At 39.5% G+C, this 20040-nt stretch overlaps 2 protein-coding genes across 2 annotated transcripts; one reads left to right on the top strand and one right to left on the bottom strand.

Moving 5' to 3' along the window:
- The first annotated feature begins 5160 nt into the window (after positions 1–5160).
- On the top strand, positions 5161–12886 carry LOC144972252 (uncharacterized). Its single transcript, XM_078913299.1, has 2 exons — positions 5161–5554; positions 12730–12886. The coding sequence occupies exons 1-2, from the start codon at positions 5250–5252 to the stop codon at positions 12752–12754; spliced, it is 330 nt and encodes a 109-aa protein (XP_078769425.1). The 5' UTR covers positions 5161–5249; the 3' UTR covers positions 12755–12886.
- On the bottom strand, positions 11331–16195 carry LOC144972251 (uncharacterized). The gene is made up of 2 exons (XM_078913298.1): positions 16029–16195; positions 11331–12209 (listed from the first exon to the last, which is right to left on the bottom strand). The coding sequence occupies exons 1-2, from the start codon at positions 16063–16065 to the stop codon at positions 11479–11481; spliced, it is 768 nt and encodes a 255-aa protein (XP_078769424.1). The 5' UTR covers positions 16066–16195; the 3' UTR covers positions 11331–11478.
- Between the last annotated feature and the right edge of the window lie 3845 nt (positions 16196–20040).

The raw sequence follows: 20040 nt of genomic DNA, 5'->3' as shown, positions 1-20040 counted from the left end.
TTACTTATATGTACTAAACAATATATTTCAGTGACAATCTTAATTAACTTAGTTTTATGTGTGCATGATTTTTTTTCTTCTGTGTAACATTTCGTGTCTTTAGCAGCACGGTAAATGGATCTATAAGGTGGCAGGTCGTTTTATTCACACCTTGCCGAAAACCGAACGCACTATCTTAATGCTAATAATACCTGTCGCTAAAAGTCACTTAAAGTGAACACGTATGTATGGACGATTTTTTTAGTTCGTTAAGTTTTAAGCTTGCTGACTGTGCTGTGGGCTGATTGGCAATTTATTATTATTATTATTATTATTATATAATTATTATTATTATTATATTATTATTATTATTATTATATTATTATTAATATATTATTATATTATTATTATTGTTATTATTATTATTATTATTATTATTATTATATATTATTATTATTATTTTATTATTATTATTATTATTATTATATTATTATTATTATTATTATTATATTATTATTATTATTATTATTATTAATTATTATTATCATTATTATTATATATTATATTATTATTATTATTATTATTATTATTATTATTATTATTATTATTATTATTATTAATTATTATTATTATTATTATTATTATTATTATTATTATTATTATTATTATTATTATTATTATTATTATTATATTATTTATTATTTATTTATTTATTATTTATTTATTTTAAGTCGTATTCTTTTATTTTAGAACTGTGTTTGGTAAATGAGATGTTGTGACTATAATTCTTTAACGGGTTAAGGTTCTACTATTATTATTGTTGTTTTGTTCGTGGAGAGAATTGGACATTTTTCGTCAAATTCTTCTATTCATAACGATTTATTTCATGTTTGATCCCCGGCCATGTCCTATGCCAGTAAATCACATGATGTGTTTGTCACGTGGCAAGTCACGTATTCAAAGCGAATGACAAAATCAATCGGATAGTGAAAAGGTTTGAACTGAGATATTGCCAAGTTGGGTTGGATGGTCAATTTTTTAAAATCCAAAATGAGTTATTGTCATTTATGACAATAAATGATTAAATCAACCCTTTTTGTACATGTTCGGGAAATATCAAAGCTTAATTTCACTTCTAAATATTTTTTACAGCTAGTCATGTTGAGAAAGTATGAAATTTGAGAAAAGTTGCTGGACACCTTTCCCATACATCTGACCATAAGTTGATGAAAAATATTTCAAATAAAGATTAAAACGCTGCTGGAGAGCATATTATTCTTCAGAAAATTTGAACAAAAAAAAAAAGTTCAAATCCATAATTTTCACCTTCCGACTGATTATGTCATCAACTGACCCAAAATAAGTCCTTCATCTTACAACGCCACTCGTCGTCCAATCATTGATCTAGATTATGTCACGTGTCAAGTGACCTAGTTATCCACATCATGTCATTATAAAACTCATAAGTGACCACAGACTACTACCAGGAGTCCTGTATTCTCTATGTAAGTGACCCACCGTGTCAAAATGGTATTTATGTTGGGATGAACTGGGTACATAGGTAAGTGTGGCTATGTGATCTAGAGGTATGACCGGAAGGTCCAGCGTTCAAGTCCCAAGCAGCGTTTAGTTGAGTTCCTGGAAAAGGCTCTTTACTCACGTTCTCTCATAGTACTCGGATGTCAGATGAGTACCTGGCCTGTTAACAGCCTTGTCTCTGTCAGGAAAATTTTAATATCGCCTCAAAGGCGTCATGTCACGTCCTACATGTTAAATGCTGCTGTTGAGCACGTTTAGTGGAAACTGCGCTATATATAAATGCTCAATTTTGTTTGTTTGTTTTTTGTTTTTGTTTTTGTTTTTTTTGTTGTTTTTCTTCTTTTTTTTTAATGAATTCATAGCCAGAAAAACAAACAAGGGATTGATATATCTCAATCTCTTACATTGCAAAAAAGGTTTTTTTTAAAAACCTAGAGCATATATAGCGCAATATCCACCAAACGTGCTCAAAGCGATTTACAAGGAGTCCCTGACCAACAGCAACATGTAACATGCAGAATAAAACATGACGCCTGTTAGGCGATATTACAACTTTTTTTTTCGGACAGAGACAACGCTGTTAACGGCCAGGTACTCATTTTACACCTGATTAATGTGAGAGAATGTGAGTAAAGAGCCTTTCTTTTTCAAGGACTCAACTATGTGCCGAGCGAGGCTCGAACCAAAGTCTGTCCGATCCAAAAGCGATTATCATACCACAAAACCACGACATAGCCGCATATATACACTCATATTATAGTAGTCCTTTTGAGTCATTTAAGCTCATGGAGCTGGGGAGTTTATCCCGGTTTCTATAGCGTGAAACGGACAATATCAATTGCTTGCTATCCTTTGGATTGGACACTAGTCTATCACAAATGTACTTTTCAGCCAGACCCAGCTACCCATTCACTGCTGGGTGGAAAGTGTGTGTGTGTGTGTGTGTGTGCGTGTGTGTGTGTGTGGGTGGGTGGGGGGGGGGGGGTCAGAAGAAAACAAATCTTGACTTCACCTGGGTTCGATCTCAGTCCCTTAGCGTGTGGAGTGATTGCTCTACCAACTACCGTTCCAATGTTGGTATTTGGTTCTTTTCTTGAAGCTGTTATGTTATTTTCAGTTTTGTTGATGACGTCATGCCAGTTCTGCCACGTTTCATATCGTCAGTTATCCGTCCAGTCAGTTGTGTGGTGTGTCCGTTTGGAAGTGTTGCATGGTTTCCGTGATGCAGGATGCATGCAATGTGATATTCATTTGTATGCATTATAACTTTGTAAGGCCAGGGTTTTTTTTTTTGTTGTTGTTTTTTGGTTTGTTTGTTGTTAGTTTGCTTTGTTGGTCTTTGGGGTTTTTTGTGTTTTTTTGTGTTTTTGTTTTGTTTTTTTGTTTTTTTTTTTTTTGGGGGGGGGGGGGGTTGTTTTACTTTTTTTGTGTTTTTTTTTTTCGTTTTTTTTTGTTTGTTTTTCTTTTTGGGGGGGGGGGGGGGTATTTAGCAGATTCGTCACGTGACTTTGATAATGGTCTATGTTATGTTATTAATAAATAGGAATGCAGCAGCGTGGTTCAGCGGTACGGTCTTCGCGTCGTACCCCGAAAGGTATCCAGTTCGATCATCACCCGCCGCTGCACTGTGTGGTCTTGAGCAAGTCACCTCGTCCTAGTTCAATTTGCGGCGCTGCATTGCGGCTGACGCTGTCGCCCGGGTTATTCCAGTCTTCCCTTGGAATAGACCCTAGAGACAAATTTCCCCTATGGGATGAATAAAGGAAATTTCATTTTATTTATTTTTTACAATGTTTATGTAGTGATTCATGCTCTTTCCAATCGGATGCATTATTCTAGATATTATTATTAGTTGCATACACTCTTTGATACAATCGCTTTATATGGTGAAGGCGGATATTTTTATTTCTGTAATAAAACTGACTTTAAATTCGAAATGGTGTGATCGCGTTCTGAATTTTTGTTTAATTACAACGCAACCCCTGGATGAAGACAAGAAAGAACCACACTCCCCCCCCCCCCCCCCCCCCCCCCCCTCCTTTTGCAGAAAGAAAAAAAAATCAAAACCGAAACACCCCCCCCCCCCCACTCCATAGAAAAAGCAATTTTAAAAAATAAATAAAAGATCAAACAAAAAAGGCCAAATAGCATTGTGCTGGGATAACCTTGACCCCATTCTTTTAACCTTGAACTTGACTGCCGTACTATGGGAGAAAGAAAGAGAAGAAAAAAAAACAATTATAATTTTAAAATTTGGCCATAAAATTCGTCCTTCAAATAGATATTGATTGAGATTGCTATAGAAATGACCCGCATCTTAACAAAAATTCTCACACCTGGGACCCGTTTAAACGATGCCTTTGCCACAATAAGCCTTTACGGTTAAAAAAATGACATCAAATCGTTTTTGCTATTGAAGCAAGTACAGACCACGTTGGACTAGACAGCTCGATTTCCTTCCCTCAAAGGTTATGTTAATTTTAATCGAGCTTTTATATGGAGCAATATCCACTAAACTTGCTCAAAGCGCTTTACAAGAGGTCCCGCGTCAACAGCAATACTTATAACATGTAGGAAAGACATGACGCCTGTAAGGCGATATTACAATTTTTTTCCGACAGAGACAGCGCTGTTAACGCCTGAGTACGGTGAGAGAATGTGAGTAAAAAGCCTTTCTCAAGGACTCAACAATGCGCTGAGCGAGGCTCGAACCTAGGACCTTCCGATCCGAAAGCGAGTGCCATGCCACAGTAGTACTAAGACCACAGCCGCACAATTAAAAAAATTAAAAAAAGAAAGAACAAGAAAATCCCCAAAAGTATTAAGTAATGTCTCGGGCTCAAAAGTTTTTTTAAAACTAAAAACCAAAACAAATTATAAACCAATCTACGATCGTAGTTTTTTGTTTAATCGGGGAAGGGGTGGGGAGGTTGACGAGGAGGTATCAACACACATATAGTCCTAGGAAAGAAAGAACCTACCCTTCCCCCCCTCGCCGAAAAAAAAACAAAACAAACAATTAAACAAAGGCAAATAAAACGGAAACAACCCCCTTGCCTTAAGCCTTTACGGACGATCAAACAATAACACCAAATCATTTTGGCTATTGAAGCAATTTCAATTACTGACCACTTTGGATTAGACAGCGTGATCTCACCTACCCTCAAACTCAAAGATTATAATAAATTCGTATTAATATTCTTTGCTATCATTCTCAATCCGTCCTCGCCCCTCTTTCCCCAACACCCCCGAGGGCTCTAACACTAAAAGACAAAGACATACTGCACTGTGCAAGCCCTCTTCTTGGTCATGTTCTCACCTATGATTTCGTCACCATGTCGTGCACGCACCACCCACCCAAATCAAACTGTCAGCTCCAACGGTGAGGGTTATTGTAGGTAGCACAGAAATTAGTGAGAGAGTAGGTCTGTGGTAGGTAGTGACCATTGTATGATCTCGACCAATCAGATGACGCTTCATTCAATTGACTTTAGACCGTAGCACACTAAATAGTGGGGGGGGGGGGGGGGGGGGGGCATTTCGTCACGATGGTCACACAGACCAAAAGTGTGTTAGTTTAAAATTACTTTGTCTTTGTGACTTTGTGTGCTTCAATCGCATGCGCTAAGACGGCCACCTTGGATTTTTTGACCCAGTAAAATCTGCAGCGGATATCGTTAAACATTTCAATTCGTTCTCACTCCAGAGAGAGTTTGAGTTTGAGTTTGACAATGGACATCAATCGTGCCGCAGCTCTGACAATCCACACTTACCTGACACATCGGGACCCCAGACAGAGGAATGCCGATGGATCTGTGCCTTTTACTGGTTTACCCTCGTGGTTCTGGCTTCCACCAGAGCGGCCTGCCGACGAAGATGAAAACAGCGGTTTTTCCACCTCAGACTCCAGTTCCAGCGAGACAAGAATGAGTCAGAAATGTCGTCAGAGACAGGGCAAGAAACCCTCAGGACCTCCACCCAAAGTTGTAGCTCCGACCGCCGCCAAGAAACATGCCCGGATTCAACAACCAAAGAAGTGAGTAAAAAAATAATAAAATCCTCTTCTCTTCTTGTTTACCGGTTCTTTTAAGAACCAACCAAATGGTTCCGATTCCCAGATTGTCTTTTCTCCATGAAATCCACGCCGATCCTGGCACTTACTATTACTAATAGTCTATTATTCCAACTTGTGGTTTGCTATTTATTTCATTATTTGTTGTGTGTATGTGTGTGTGTTTGTATTTTATCAATCCTCTTCTCTGTTGAGTGTAGAATATGTTTCCTCCACCACATTGATAAGTAATCTCTCTCTCTCTCTCTCTCTCTCTCTCTCTCTCTCTCTCTCTCTCTCTCTCTCTCTCTCTCTCTCTCTCTCTCTGCTTCTTCTTATCCCCCTCTTCTTCTTCATCCTTCTTCTTCTTCTTCTTCTTCTTCTTCTTCTTCTTCTTCTTCTACTTATCTTCTTCTTCTTCTTCTTCTTCTTCTTTCTTCTTCTTCTTCTTCTTCTTCTTCTTCTTCTTCTCGCTCTATCTACTCTATGTGTGTGTGTGTGTGTGTTTGTGTGTGTGAGAGAGAGAGAGAGAGAGAGAGAGAGAGAGAGAGGAGGGTCTTGACGTGTGTCGGCCTCTTGTGTTTTTGTGTTGGTTTCTTCTCCTCCTCCTCTCCTCTCATTCTTCATCCTCTTTCATTTGTTGCCCCCCTCTCTCTCTCTCTCTCTCTCTCTCTCTCTCTCTCTCTCTCTCTCTTTTATCCCCCCCCCCCTACCATCATCTTTCTAGAGTTCGTGATAATGTAAGACTAATAAACGGACACTGACTGCCTCACCCAGGCTGGGACACGAACGGGTGTTAAATAAGTATTGGGAGTTGGTTACTGGCTCAGGGCCATCGGCCATCACCACTCACACAATCAAAAAGGAGGATATAAGGTGTGTGTGTGTGTGTGTCACCATAGGTCCAGGTGTGTTTATATTCAAGCCTAAGGCCATCCCTCATCAACTTATCGTCAACAACACTGTCGTACTCTTGAAAAACCCAAATGTTTAAAAATTTGGCCAGGAAACTTGGCCTTCAAATATCGATCAATTTAAATGACCGCCATCTTAGCAAAAATTCTGGAAGTCCCAGGTTTGAGAGTTTTTTTTTTTTTTGCCAAGACGAGGGCCATTTAAATTGATCGATATTTAAAGGACGAGTTTTCTGGCCAAATTTCCAATGTTATTTTTTTCCAGAGTTCGGCAGACTTGGCATAGATTGTTATGCCAGTTCAAAGTCCATTCAAATTGAGTCTGAAGCAACGCCATCGTATAAACTATAATAAATATAAGACGATATGATGGTCTTGCGTTAGAATACCCTGTGTCAATGAATTCATTCTAATACCAATAATATTGAATAGGAGGATTTCACGCTAATCTCTTTGTTCTATGGTTTAGACCGTTACACAATGGTGTGTGTTTGTGTGTGTGTGTGTGTGTGTGTGTGTGTGAGAGAGAGAGAGTTATCTCAATCAGTTAAAGTTTGAAGTCACACATAACTGCAGACCTGCCAAATCGAAAGGTTAAATACTCGTAATTTGGGGGAAACAATAATGAATGAATGAATTTATATAGCGCCTAGATCCACAATGTGCTCAGAGGCGCTTTACAATATGCAAATAAAACAAAACAATAAATTGATAATTTAAGCATAAAATCTATCATATTTGAATAGCATCAATCAATTTGTAATTTAATTACCACGCATTGTGCTACAAGATGAAAATTTAGGATATCTATAATATGTAGGCCTGATAGAAATGTTAAACATCGAATTAGATAACTTTAAAAATCAACAATTTCCTCACAAGGATTAAACAATACTTCAAAATCCTTGAAGTTATATAGATAGAACGAATGTGACGTCACTCAGGTCTTTGTCACTTTTTTTGTTCCATCCACGTTTATGAGTAATTCTCACTTACCTGTATTAACCAGACTATAAACGTTCAAGGTTACACATAGTTTTGTGTGTTGGTCCGTTAAACTTCCGGATGGCAATGTTGTGAGCTTCTTAGCCAAGCGCATACTATCTATAGTCTGGCATCAACTTTTATAATCGATAAGTTTACATGACATAGAATGGTCATGAGGTTAAAATTAAATATTAACAAGAGCTTTTAAATAGCGCAATATCCACTAAACGTGCTCAAAGCGCTTTACAAGGGGTCCCTGGTCAACAGCAACATTTAACATGTAGGACAGGACATAACGCCTGTTAGGCGATATTATAATTTTTCGGACAAAGACAACGCTGTTACTGTTACCGGCCAGGTACTCATTTTACACCTGAGTACGGTGAGAGAATGTAATGTGAGTAAAGAGCCTTTTCCAAGGACTCAACTAGGTACCGAGCGCGAGGCTCGAACCCAGGACCTTCCGATCCGAAAGCGAGTGTCATACTCATACCACTAGACCACATAGCCGCACTGAAATTGGATTTCAAAATGTCGTCATACTTCGACATTTTTGGAATAACAGGCAGGTCTGTAATAATAATTGTGTGTGTTGGTCCGATTGAATTGGTGGGCAGAACTCGTGACTAATTACAGGCCTCGAAGTGGGCCGGGAAAACCGGGAAAAGCCGGGAACTTTATTTTGAAATTTCCCGACCGGGAAAATCGGTGAAAATTGTCTGGGGCCGGGAAAAAGCCGTGAGAAAAATTTAGGTGAACAACAACCCAACATGTATTCTTCCGCGTAATCATTACCCAACCTGCGAACGATCGGCTTAGAGCATGGCAGCAGCCTCTTATGGTTTCCTCACACTACTAGGCCCTATGTTATGACGATCGACCCAATCAGCAAAGTCCGGTCCGCATTCGTAGAGTACACAGACTATTACCATGTTTCCTGTGCATGACGTAATTATAGTGGTTTAGAGTCCTCGCTGAAACACTGGAAGACGGCAATGGGATAGTTGCGTCAGTTGTTGAATAAATTATCCAGGCACGGTTGATAAGTAAAAAAAAACAAATTACATATGTTGTAGTTACATTTGAAACAAACAAAGTATATCACAGATCTCGTCTCATTGAGATATAAAGAATGATATAAAAATCAAGAAAATCGGCCGATAAATAAAAAAGTTGCTAAAAAAATCGAAAATAAACAAAAGCAATTTTTAAAATCAAATTTATTCGTAAAACAGTTGGTTTTCAACCGATTTTTATGAAACAAAGACCAATGTCCTTCTTTTTTCAAGCCGATTTCAACAATGTGACTTTCAAATTCCTCAGAATTATATTTTTTACTTTTAGATTTTAGCTTTTAGGCCTACCAAAAAGGTGTTATATTCCTTGCCACTTGCACAACAATAGCGTAATACATCGACGGCGAGAAGCGTCTTTGTTTCGACCAGCCGGTTCGGTTAGATAGCCTGTGATTGGTCGAAGACTTAAAGACGCTTGATTCACTCAGTGGACTCATCATTGTCGACAAGACAAGAGTACTAGAAACACACATCCCTCCCCTCATCTTAGTAGTGTGTGTGTGTGTGGTTTTTTTTTTTTTTTTTTTTTTGTTTTTGACTTGGTCATGAATGCGATTGTTAGCTAAGCTAAGAAAGACGGTCGACGTCCTTGGGCTACTTTAATTAATTTTCGTGACTTGTTATTCAATTATTTGGAGATGGCAGATTAAGGTCGTTTGCTCATTGTAATTTGTACTAAGTTTGTTTTGTCTGTCTCTAGATTAACTAGCTTTATTTCATTCATGTGCAATTCAATAAGTAGGCCACAAGTCTTTGGACGCTACTTTCTCTCTCATAGTAATATTCAAATGTCTTTTTCTCTCTATTGATTTCTCTTCTCTTTGTCTCTTTTCTCCCACTCTCTCTCTCTCTCTCTCTCTCTCTCTCTCTCTCTCTCTCTCTCTCTCTCTCTCTTCTCTCTCTATCTGTCTCTCTCTTTTTTAAATATTTTTTTTTGCATGTTGTAGGAGCCTAGACTTACAGGAATACGTCCAAGTATAATAGCCAGAGTCAATATATTTCTCTCTCTCAGTCTCAACCACTCTCTTTTTCACTCACATCTCTCTCTCTCTCTCTCTCTCTCTTTTTTTTTTTTTTTTTTTCCCCTTTTTTTTCCCCACGGATGGTGTAGGCTTAGTAGATACTGGATGGCTTGTTATAGTAATATGTACTACGAGTCAATAATTTCCCCCTCTTTTCTGACTCTCTCTCTCTCTCTCTCTCTCTCTCTCTCTCTCTCTATATATATATATATATATATATATATATATATAGAGAGAGAGAGAGAGAGAGAGAGAGAGAGAGAGAGAGTGAGTAAAGAGCCTTTCCAAGAACTCAACTATGCGCCGAGCCGAGCGAGGCTCGAACCCAGGACCTTCCGATCCGAAAGCGAGTGTCATACCACTAGACCACATAGCCGCACAATCAGTGCCAGACAAAGTAGAAATAAAAATACAATTTTTAAAAACATCCCAGAATAACCAGCCTGCCTCGACTAGGGATCGAACCTGAGACCTCCTAATTACCAGTCAAACGTGCTTCTATTATTCCTGGTAATCCATAGGTCTGAGGTTCGATCCCCAGTCAAGGCGGTGAGGTGTTTTTGGTATGTGGTTTCTTTTCCATGTATTTCTCGTCCTCGCCCCTCTTTCCCCAACAACCCCGAGGGCTCTAACACTAAACGACAAAGACTTACTGCACTGATGTGCAAGTCCTCTCCTTTGTCATGTTCTCGCCAATGATTTCGTCATCATGTTGTGCACGCACCACCCACCCAAATCAAACTGTCAGCTTTTAAAACCAGCGGTGAAGGTTGTTGTAGGTAGCAGAATATTATTAATTTATTCGGGGTGGAGGGAGGGAGTTGTTTTCGTTTTTGTTGTTCTTGCCTTGATTTTTTGTTGGGTTCTTATTTCTGTTTTTTTTTTTTTTTTTTTTTTTGTTTGTTTTTTTTTTTTTTTTGGGGGGGGGGAGTGTTTTGTTTTTAAATTTATTTTTTTTTCAACTTGTCCTGGTTACTTGCCCAGTCGTATATACTTATGAAAATGAACGATAACGGAATTGTACGATCGAATCATGTGGAAAAGTCTAAAATTTTAATGACGAATTTCATTCAGACAATATTATTGTATGGGCTTGTGAAAACAATGGCGGTACCGTGGAATCCACTTAAAGTCAACACGCTTATAAAGTCAGCTTCTGCTTTAAGTCAACACTTCTTATTCATCCCCTCTTTTCTGTTCTTTATCAAAGTATTGATAATGGATAAAGTCACCCAAACTTTCTGGTCCGGCGGTGTTGGCTTTAGTGGGATTCCACTGTAATTGAATGATAATAACAAAATATGAATTATAGAGCAGTAAAGTTAGGTGCCCCAAACGTAAACAAAGGTCGAGAAGCACGTGGCAAACCACATGTTCCTGTCTTGACAGCTCACGTTCCAATGTAAATAATAGAAAAAAATAACCTTTAAAATTTGGCTGTTAGGTGGCAAAAGAAACACATATTCATAAATACTCGATCATGCATCAAATAATGTCTAGATATGGATATTTTATGGAACAAAAGGTAACATTTTCTAAAATTTATCAAAAGTTACAGTCTATCTATTTTTAGACCAGAGCAAATTATTGCGCTGGTGTGAACAAAACGAGAATTATTCGGAGCCTGATTTTCATAATAATTTAGCCTTATATTATTATTTCTGCAACTGTTAGATTTTATGTAAACATATTTTCAATATTGAAAGTGTATTGCCTACAACTCAAACTACAAAATTGGGAGACCTATATTGTGCGTAAATTATTCCGGTCCCTAACGGAAATCACTAGCAACTTGTTATTGTTTACGTTTGGGGCACCTAACTTTACTTCTCTATTGTAATTGTATCGATATAGTCTTTACCGAATATGGTGGAATCGATTCTTTTGGATGTCTCCGATGCGACGTAAATCTAACAAATGTTTTTTGTACACGTTATGACACCATCTCTACAATTACACTTGTTACATCCGTCGGGCGCTTCGAAATTCTCCCCGTTGTCATGCAGTTGAAGGGTAAATCTGTCGAAACATTGGCCCACGTTCATGCAGGCCATCTCTGTGCACGCGGCCATGCCATTCGAACACGTACACGTGTTACAGCCGTCGGCTGCTTGGAATGTGTCTCCGTCTTTACGAATCACGCCCTGGCTGTCCGTGCAGACATTTTGTTTCGGGGTGCTGCACAGCTGCTTGGTGCAAGAAATGCCTCCATCGTAACACTGACACGTGTTACATCCGTCTGCAGATGGGAAGGATTCGCCAACTCGGTAGGTTCTCCCCGTTGAGGCGTCGGTGCATTCCGGTAGTTTAATGCACGCCATTAAAGTACACAGGGAAATCCCGTTTCTGCACGCGCAAGTGTTGCACCCATCGGGCGAAGGGAAACTGTCGCCATCTTTGTAGGTCATCTGAGTTCCGTCTGTTCCCACAACGAGGCAAGAAGCCGCCTTCGGAGCGCTCTCGGTTGTTGGTGCGGCGTCAGGCGGTGGGGTGACTGGTGGAGTGTCGACGCAGATTTTCTTGGTGCAGATGCTTCCAACTATGCCACATACGCATTGGTTGCAACCATCGGAAGCTGTCCAAACTTCGCCCATGGCGTACTGTTTGCCCAAATATGTACATGCTTCTGTAGAGAACACACCTGGGTGGTTGAATGTTGTAGGAGGAGGGGAGGGACGGATGAGGGGGGGGGGGTGGATTGAGGAGGAAAAAAAAAAGAGAAATAAATGTGTAAATATTATATTAATTATATATTGAGTGAATGCACCTGGTGCCTAGTTCAGTCCCTTGAATGGTGACAGACTAATCATTACAAGACGGAAACACGGACTTGTCATCAATGCGCTGAGGCTTATGACTTAAGCATTCATATAGATAGTATTCGCTTGGCTAAGAAGCTCACAACATTGCCATCCGGAAGTATAATGGATCAACAATCAAAACTATGTGTAACCATGAACTTTTATAGTCTGGATAACACAGTTAAGTGAAAATTATTCATACACTTGGATTGCAAGAAACAGTAACAAAGACCCGAACAGGGGCGTGGCTCTATTGGTTCAAATGGTGCCTGGCACCACATCCATGTTTTAAAAATGGATAACAGCATTTTTTTAAATATATAAAACTGAGAAATGGTATATATCGCCTTTTATCAACAGTGCGAAACAGACTCCCTTTCTGTGACAACGCCTTCTACCCACGCTTTTCTCCCGACTCACACAGTCCGTTGATGACTGTCAGCGACTGTGTACCATGGCTGAGCGAGTGACTGGATTTCCCCACTCAAACGATTCCAAGGAGCGGATCTTTGCTGGGCTCCATTTAAGGCTATTACTATAATGTACTATAATGTTGCCACATTGAATACCTGGCTCGAATTTTTACCATCTTCACATACGAGAAAAAACCCGCCTCAGGTGCCGAGAAATTTTTGCTCCAACTCTGTTGGACTGGGGAAAAATAGCTAATGTTGGTCATTTACGTCCTAGTCATAGTATGGTAACTTCGACCATCTTTATTATTATCGAAATCACGATTATTAACAAGTTCATTTGTTTCTCTCTGTGTGTCGTGATTATTGTATATATTAATTTATTATATTATTATTATTATTATTATTTATATCATCATCATCATCATCACATCATCATCATCATCATCATCATCTCATCATCATCATCATCATCACCATCATATTATTATTATTATTATTATTATTGCTGCAAAAATTGATATGAAGGAATGTGAACGAGTTAAGTCAAACATTTCTTGATAGTGATGCTATATGCTAAATGCATGATCTTCGCGCGAATATGCGTGTTTGACTTTGTGTGTGTGTGTGCGTGCGCGTTCATCTCACACACACACACACACACACACAGATGGGTAGATAGATAGATAGAGAGAGAGAGAGAGAGAGAGAGAGGAGAGAGAGAGAGAGGAGAGAGAGAGAGAGAGAGAGAGAGAGAGAGAGAGAGAGAGAGAGAGAGAGAGAGAGAGAGAGAGAGAGAGAGAGAGAGAGAGAGTGTGTGTCCAAACTCCAATCAGTGTCCAAACTCCAATCAATATATTCGTTCGTGATTTATATAAACAAACTATTGAAAAGATTTGCAGGAATAGAAACATCACCATGCAAATTTACTTTACAAGTATGTAAGTTTTTTTTCTTTCTTTTATATTTACACATGTAGCATGTGTAAGTCAATTTCGTCTGGCACCACTTTATACTGTAAGCATGCCACGCCGCTGGACCCGAATGACGTCAACTTCATTCTATCTTTAGAGCAATATCCACTGCAGTGCTAGAAGTGCTTTACAAGAGCTCCCTATGACGAGACGTGCCTGTGCGTATGATGTGGTGTGATTTGAGATTTGGTGTTCACTCGTAGAAACCACAAATCAGTGAGAAATTGTGTTTACGTTAAAGCTGTCCTTACGTAGAGGGAATGAGATTAGCGGAAGAGTAGCGTCCCTTGATTGGACGTCACCCATAGTCTGTGACGTCACCGGCATAAAAGTTATTAGAGAGAGAACGTCATTTTGGTTGTGCGCGGAAGCGAGGACGAGAGACGCATGCGCACAACCAACATGACGTTCTCTCTCTAATAACTTTTCGGCCGGTGACGTCACAGACTATGGGTGACGTCCAATCAAGGGACGCTACTCTTCCGCTAATCTCATTCCCAAAAATGATATTCACTGTGTTGGACACAACTAAGGGGCATAATCGGTGACAAACGCATTCCTCTACTATATACGCATGATATTATCTAAGAGGGCTTTTCCACTAATTACAGTAGTCGTCGGATTCTAGCCCGCCGAATTCCAGCACGCTTTGAAATAAGGTACGTTGGAGCTGGGTGACCGAATAGAATCTATTGATACTGTGCGTGTAGCAAAAATAGGCTACTCATAACATCCGACAGTCGGTATTAACCAGTAGATTTTTGACCAATCAAAACATGAAATTTGTGACACACCCTCACACGTGCTCGGACATAGTTGGTTGTTTATAACCGCCAAATGGGTGACTAGTTATCACATGATTTTCTTGATCACGTTATAAACGTTTAGGTTTACACATAATTTTCTGTGTTGGTTCTATTGATCAAGCGGTAGAACAGTGAGTATTTTACTTAAGCACAAACCATCGACAGTAAAACATGTGTATTTTGCTGTGTCTACCAATCACGGTCATTGTTTACATTATGACGATTGTCCGAGAGGCGTGGTTATCTACCTGTCTTTTAACGTACCAATACACAAAACTATGTGTGACCTTGAACGTGTACAGATAGTATGCGCTTGGCTAAAAAGCTCAAAACATTGCCCTCCGGAAATATAACGAACCAACACAATGTGTAATCTTGGTCGTTTATAGTTTGGTTAATACAGTTTAGTGAGAATTACTCATAAACGTGGATGGCGAAAAACAATAACAAATAACTGATTGACGTCCTCTTAATTCGGTGAAACTGGACTTGTAAAGGTAAAGTTGCGCTTTTGTAGAGCATAATATCTATTAAACATGCTCGATGCGCTTTACAAAGGGGTCCCTGACCAACAGCAACACTTAACATGTAGGACTAGACATGACGCCTCTTTGGCGATATTACAATTTTTTTCCGACAGAGACAACGCTGTTAACGGCTAGTTACTCATTTTACACCTGAGTACGGCGAGAGAATGTGAGTAAAGATCCTTTTCGATGGACTCCACCTATGCACCGAGCAATGCTCGAACCCAGGACCTTTCGATCCGAAAGCGAGTGTCATACCACAAGACCACATAGCCATACGAGTGAACTCAATAGATAGTATGCACTTGGCTGAGAAGCTCATAACATTCGGAAGTATAACGGACCAACACACAAATCTGTGTGTAACCATGAACTTTTATAGTGTGGTTGATACAGTTTAGTGAGAATCACTCACAAACGCGGAAGGCAAAATACAATAAAAAAGGCTTGAGTGACGTCATCTTCTTTCTATCTATAGAACTAATCCCTTCAAATGGGACTGGACCCGTTTATTCACAGTATGCAGTTGACGTCACTCAGGTCTTTGTTATTTCTTTTTGCCATCCGCGTTGATGAGTAATTCTCACTAAACTGTATTAACCGGACTATAAACGGTCAAGGTTACACATAGTTTTGTGTGTTGGTCCGTTATACTTCCGGATGGCAATGTTGTGAGCTTCTTAGCCAAGCGTATACTATCTATAACATGAGTTACGTTCACTTCATTAAGTTTTTTGTTATTGTTTTAGATCGTTGGAGTTGTGAGTAGTTCTCACCAGAGATTGCTCAATCTGTTCCTGCTAAATTATCTCAAATGGACTCAACGGATAATAAACGTTGACGTTTACCAGTTTACACGGCGAGCAGAATTTGTGAGTATTTCAATCATATTCAACGGCATTACAACAAGAAATTAATTTGATTCCAATGAAAACTTACCAATAGCTATGAATCCCAGGAGAAGAAATCTAGACATTTTCGGTTTGTAGCTTGATTAATTATGGAAATTAATGGATAAAATAAATAGACGTACAAACTATCTGTCCGTAGCAGCTTGACTATTCGATAAACAGACGGATGAATTCTATGGCGACACTACAACTACAAACACATCCGGCTGTATTTTGATGATGGGAGGGGAGTGGACGGCGACAACGGTAAGGTAGGCATATGACATGTAATATTATTATCGTTTATCTCAAATGCTTATCGTCTAACATCGCCGCCTTATCTTACCATAATAATAATAATGATACAATAACCGAGACTTAGTAAATCGAGACACGAAACTGAGGGTCTCTTATTCTCGTATTCTCGTGGGCTTTCAATCTCAAGACGGTAAACATGCTGGCATGGTATATATTTTTTTTGGTGTTGTTTTATCGTTTTGCAACGGTTGCGGTCGCAAAAATGCAATAAATCACTGATTTGCATTGCGGCCGCAAAAGTAGCACTTTTTTAAACAATGTTATGAAAATTTCGTGTAAATTTTGCTGTTTTTCGCCTGTAAAATTTTGGATTATTTTTTTTGAAAAAAAAAAAAACAAAAAAAAAAAACGGAATGTCAGGACATGACATTTTGGTTTTGATGCTATGCGTTTAGGAAAATTAATTACTCGTATCAGTCAGCCATATATTAATTAACGAACCAACACACAACACTAAGTCTTGAACGTTTGATTGATAGAATATGACGTCATGTCTCATCCTAAATGTTAAAGATTAATGTTGATCAGGGACAACTTGTAAAGCGCTTTGAGCACGTTTAGTGGATGTTGCGTTATATGAAAGCTCAAACTGTGTGGCTATGTGGTCTTGTGGTATGACACTCGCTTTCAGATCGGAAGGTCCTGGGTTCGAGCCTCGCTCGGCGCATTAATAGTTGAGTCATTGGAAAAGGCTCTTTACTCACATTCTCTCACCGTACTGAGGTGTATAATAAGTACCTAGTCGATAACAGCGTCGACTCTGACCAAAAAAAGTTGTAATATCTTCTAACAGGCGTCATGTCTCGTCCTACATGTTGAATGTTGCTGTTGGCCAGGGACCACTTGTAAAGCGCTTTGAGCACGTTTAATGGATATTGCGCTAAATAAAACCTCAAATTTAGAATTTAATTAAAACTGCTCATAAAAATGGCTGGCTAAAAACAATAACAAAGAGCTGAGTGACGTCGATTTCGTTCCTTCTGTAGTCTGTGTGAGAGAGTTTAGTTAGAAGTAATTACTTAAAAGGCTTCAACAGTCGTGGTGTCACTTCCCTCGTAACTTAGTAACTGGTTCTAAACTATCGGAGCAATGGCGGACGCCCAATGAAATACTTCTCCGACGAGCATACAAAAGTGTATCCAGAGGAGAAAAACATTATAAATCTGATCATGTTTTGAATTGTATACATTCTGATCACATGACATGTGAAAAAGTTCTAGCCGGCATGAAGAATAAAATTACTGATTTTCTTGGTTTAGAACCAAGCTGCTGGTTGCTGGGCGGACGTGACATCAGACTATTGAATCCTATTGAAGATAGAAAGCTGAGAGAACCCGAGCCAAATTTAAGTTATTTTACAAATAAACATTTTGAGCGAGAGGATGTTTACCGACCTGACACCGGTAGGCTACACATCGTCTGCTATTGAAACACTGTTGCCATTCCAGAAAGTTTTTTGTCTCTGTATTTCAGTATATGTGACCCATCGTCTCAAAATGGAATTATGTCGGAACGAACCATATGCCTAGAAGCCAAATTAAATGTTAAACTGGTCAAAAATATAAATTGTTGGCATTAGCACCCTAAAACATGGTATCCATTCTCCTCAATAAAACATACAAACTCAACACTAAGTCTGATATTTCTGGCTATAAATTCAATTTTCAACATCTTAACCAACCCGACTTAATACCGTTTTGCGGCGAAGGGTCACATATGCTCGGACCGGAGCCATCGTTAACTTATAGCCTGACACTGACCAAAAAATGACGGCAAAAGAAAGTCTTTGGCCACAAAAAACAAAACAAAAAACAAACAAATCGTGAGTTGTATTCAATAGTTCAACCAATGAGACCCCTTTGAGCTCTACTAAGGAGAACTCACTAGACGCTGCACAATCATTTAAAAAATGACATCATAAGATAAGTCCTACTGGGTTCTAGTGTCAGGCTATAAGTTGACGATGGCTACATTCGGACAAAGCAATATTGGCCGTCGATGTTTTGTCTTGAAAACCTCAAGCGATGGTGAGCGTGGTCAGTGGACAAATAGGGGACAAAGATAATAAAACTTCCTCCTCCTCTTTCTTCCTCTCTCTGCCCCCCCCCCCCCTCTCCTTCCTCCTCATTTTTCTTCTTTCCCCTCCCACTCTTTTTTCTTCTTCTCCATTCCCCCCCCCCCTTCCTCCTCTTTTTTCTTCCCCCTCCTCCTCATTCTTCACTTCTAGCACTATCCACCAAAGCCAGCCATCACACACAACAGTAGGGTGTGTCCACAGTCCGGTGATCAATGGTTACCGTGTACTCTAAACATGTGGTGTTTGGTTGCATTGTAAGCAAATTAGATTACTTACTTACTTACTTATGCCCGTCACTCCTAGTGGAGCATAGGCCATCGACAACAGTCCTCCATCTTCCTCTGTCCTGGGCCATCTTCTCCAACTCTCCCCAGGTGTGTCCCATCCTCTTCATGTCCGCCTCCAGGTCTCGCCGCCAGGTGTTTCTAGGCCGCCCTCTCTTCCGTTTTCCCTGGGGGTTCCATCTCAGCGCCTGCCTAGCGGTGTTATTGGTTGGCTTCCTCAGGGTGTGCCCAATCCATCTCCATCGGCGGCGTCTGATTTCGTCTTCTGCTGGCATTTGAGATGTTCTCTGCCACAGGTCTGCGTTGTTGATCCTGTCAAGTCAGTCCTTTTGTATGGAGCGGAGACCTGGAGGACCACGAAGACCACCACCGGAAAAGTACAGACCTTCATCAATAGCTGCCTCAGAAGGATCCTCAAGATTCACTGGCCAGACAGGATCAACAACGCAGACGGAGTAAGAGAGAAAGAGAAGGAAAAAATTAGATTAAACCTACTGTATCACCTATGGACATTAACCCTCTCCATACCAACTATAGGAAAATTGTAACATTCGTTACGATACAACCAACATTTTTCTTATTCAAATTTCTTTTGTACATCATAAAATTTAAAGAAAATGAACAGTGTTGTAGAGTATGTTTTTCTAAAGAAATTATTTATCGCAAGAACGTATCTACTGCTATTGTGTTTGGGTGATAAAAAATCTACGGAGTGGCTATTCGTCTGTACTGACCCCCAGGCGCTGGCACCTGCGGGTCAGTACTGACGAACAGGCACCGGCGTCTGGGGGTCAGTACTGACTAATACTATTACTATTACTAGTACTGATGCCAATTGGTCAGTTATGACCTGGCCACGGGCGTTGACGGTACCAAAATTATGAAAAAATGCCATTTTTTAAAATAACTTGCTCTACGACAAATAAATCAGCATTTCCTGTCCCATACTAGTCGCAGGGAAGCCCTTGTTTTCACTAAATCTTTTTGTCGGTTTACGTGAGATTTGTTTAATAAATATATCAATTAAGTAAACAAGTGAAATTGTCCAATCCTGAGAAAAGGACCAAATTGGTGTTGAAACGCCAAACTGGAAGTCCCTAATATTTAGTGTATCAACGCGCATGCTCACTGCATGATGCGTGGCGCTAGAACTGAAAGTGAAAGTCTTTCATTGTCTCGTCTTCTCATTCCTGTCATTTGAAATTCGGTTGCTCGCATCGTTATAGAGAGGAAAAGTAGTAAAAACGTAAGGGCTGCCTGAAGCCGGTGATCGTATAATACTAACGAAAGAGTGGAAAATGAAGGCTTCGTATAGGGAACAAAACAGACATAGGACGTTTCGGGTACAAACCATTCATTAACACAATACACAAATAAACGTA

This window comes from Berghia stephanieae, chromosome 5, assembly GCF_034508935.2.
Source record: "Berghia stephanieae isolate SIO BIC M18660-M18661 chromosome 5, UCSD_Bste_1.3, whole genome shotgun sequence".
In the NCBI taxonomy this organism is placed as follows: domain Eukaryota; kingdom Metazoa; phylum Mollusca; class Gastropoda; order Nudibranchia; family Aeolidiidae; genus Berghia; species Berghia stephanieae.
The sequence above is the reverse complement of the archived record's forward strand: the minus strand, read 5'-3'. Positions and strand labels throughout refer to the sequence as shown.

Excerpts from the sequence above, each read along its gene's own strand:
- LOC144972251 (XM_078913298.1), bottom strand. The coding sequence starts at position 16,065 with ATGTCTAGATTTCTTCTCCTGGGATTCATAGCTATTG. Across the intron at positions 12,210-16,028 it reads CCTGGGATTCATAGCTATTG|GTGTGTTCTCTACAGAAGCA; the intron begins GTAAGTTTTCAT and ends TCAACCACCCAG.
- LOC144972252 (XM_078913299.1), top strand. The coding sequence starts at position 5,250 with ATGGACATCAATCGTGCCGCAGCTCTGACAATCCACACTTACCTGACA. Across the intron at positions 5,555-12,729 it reads CGGATTCAACAACCAAAGAA|TGCGAAACAGACTCCCTTTC; the intron begins GTGAGTAAAAAA and ends TTTTATCAACAG.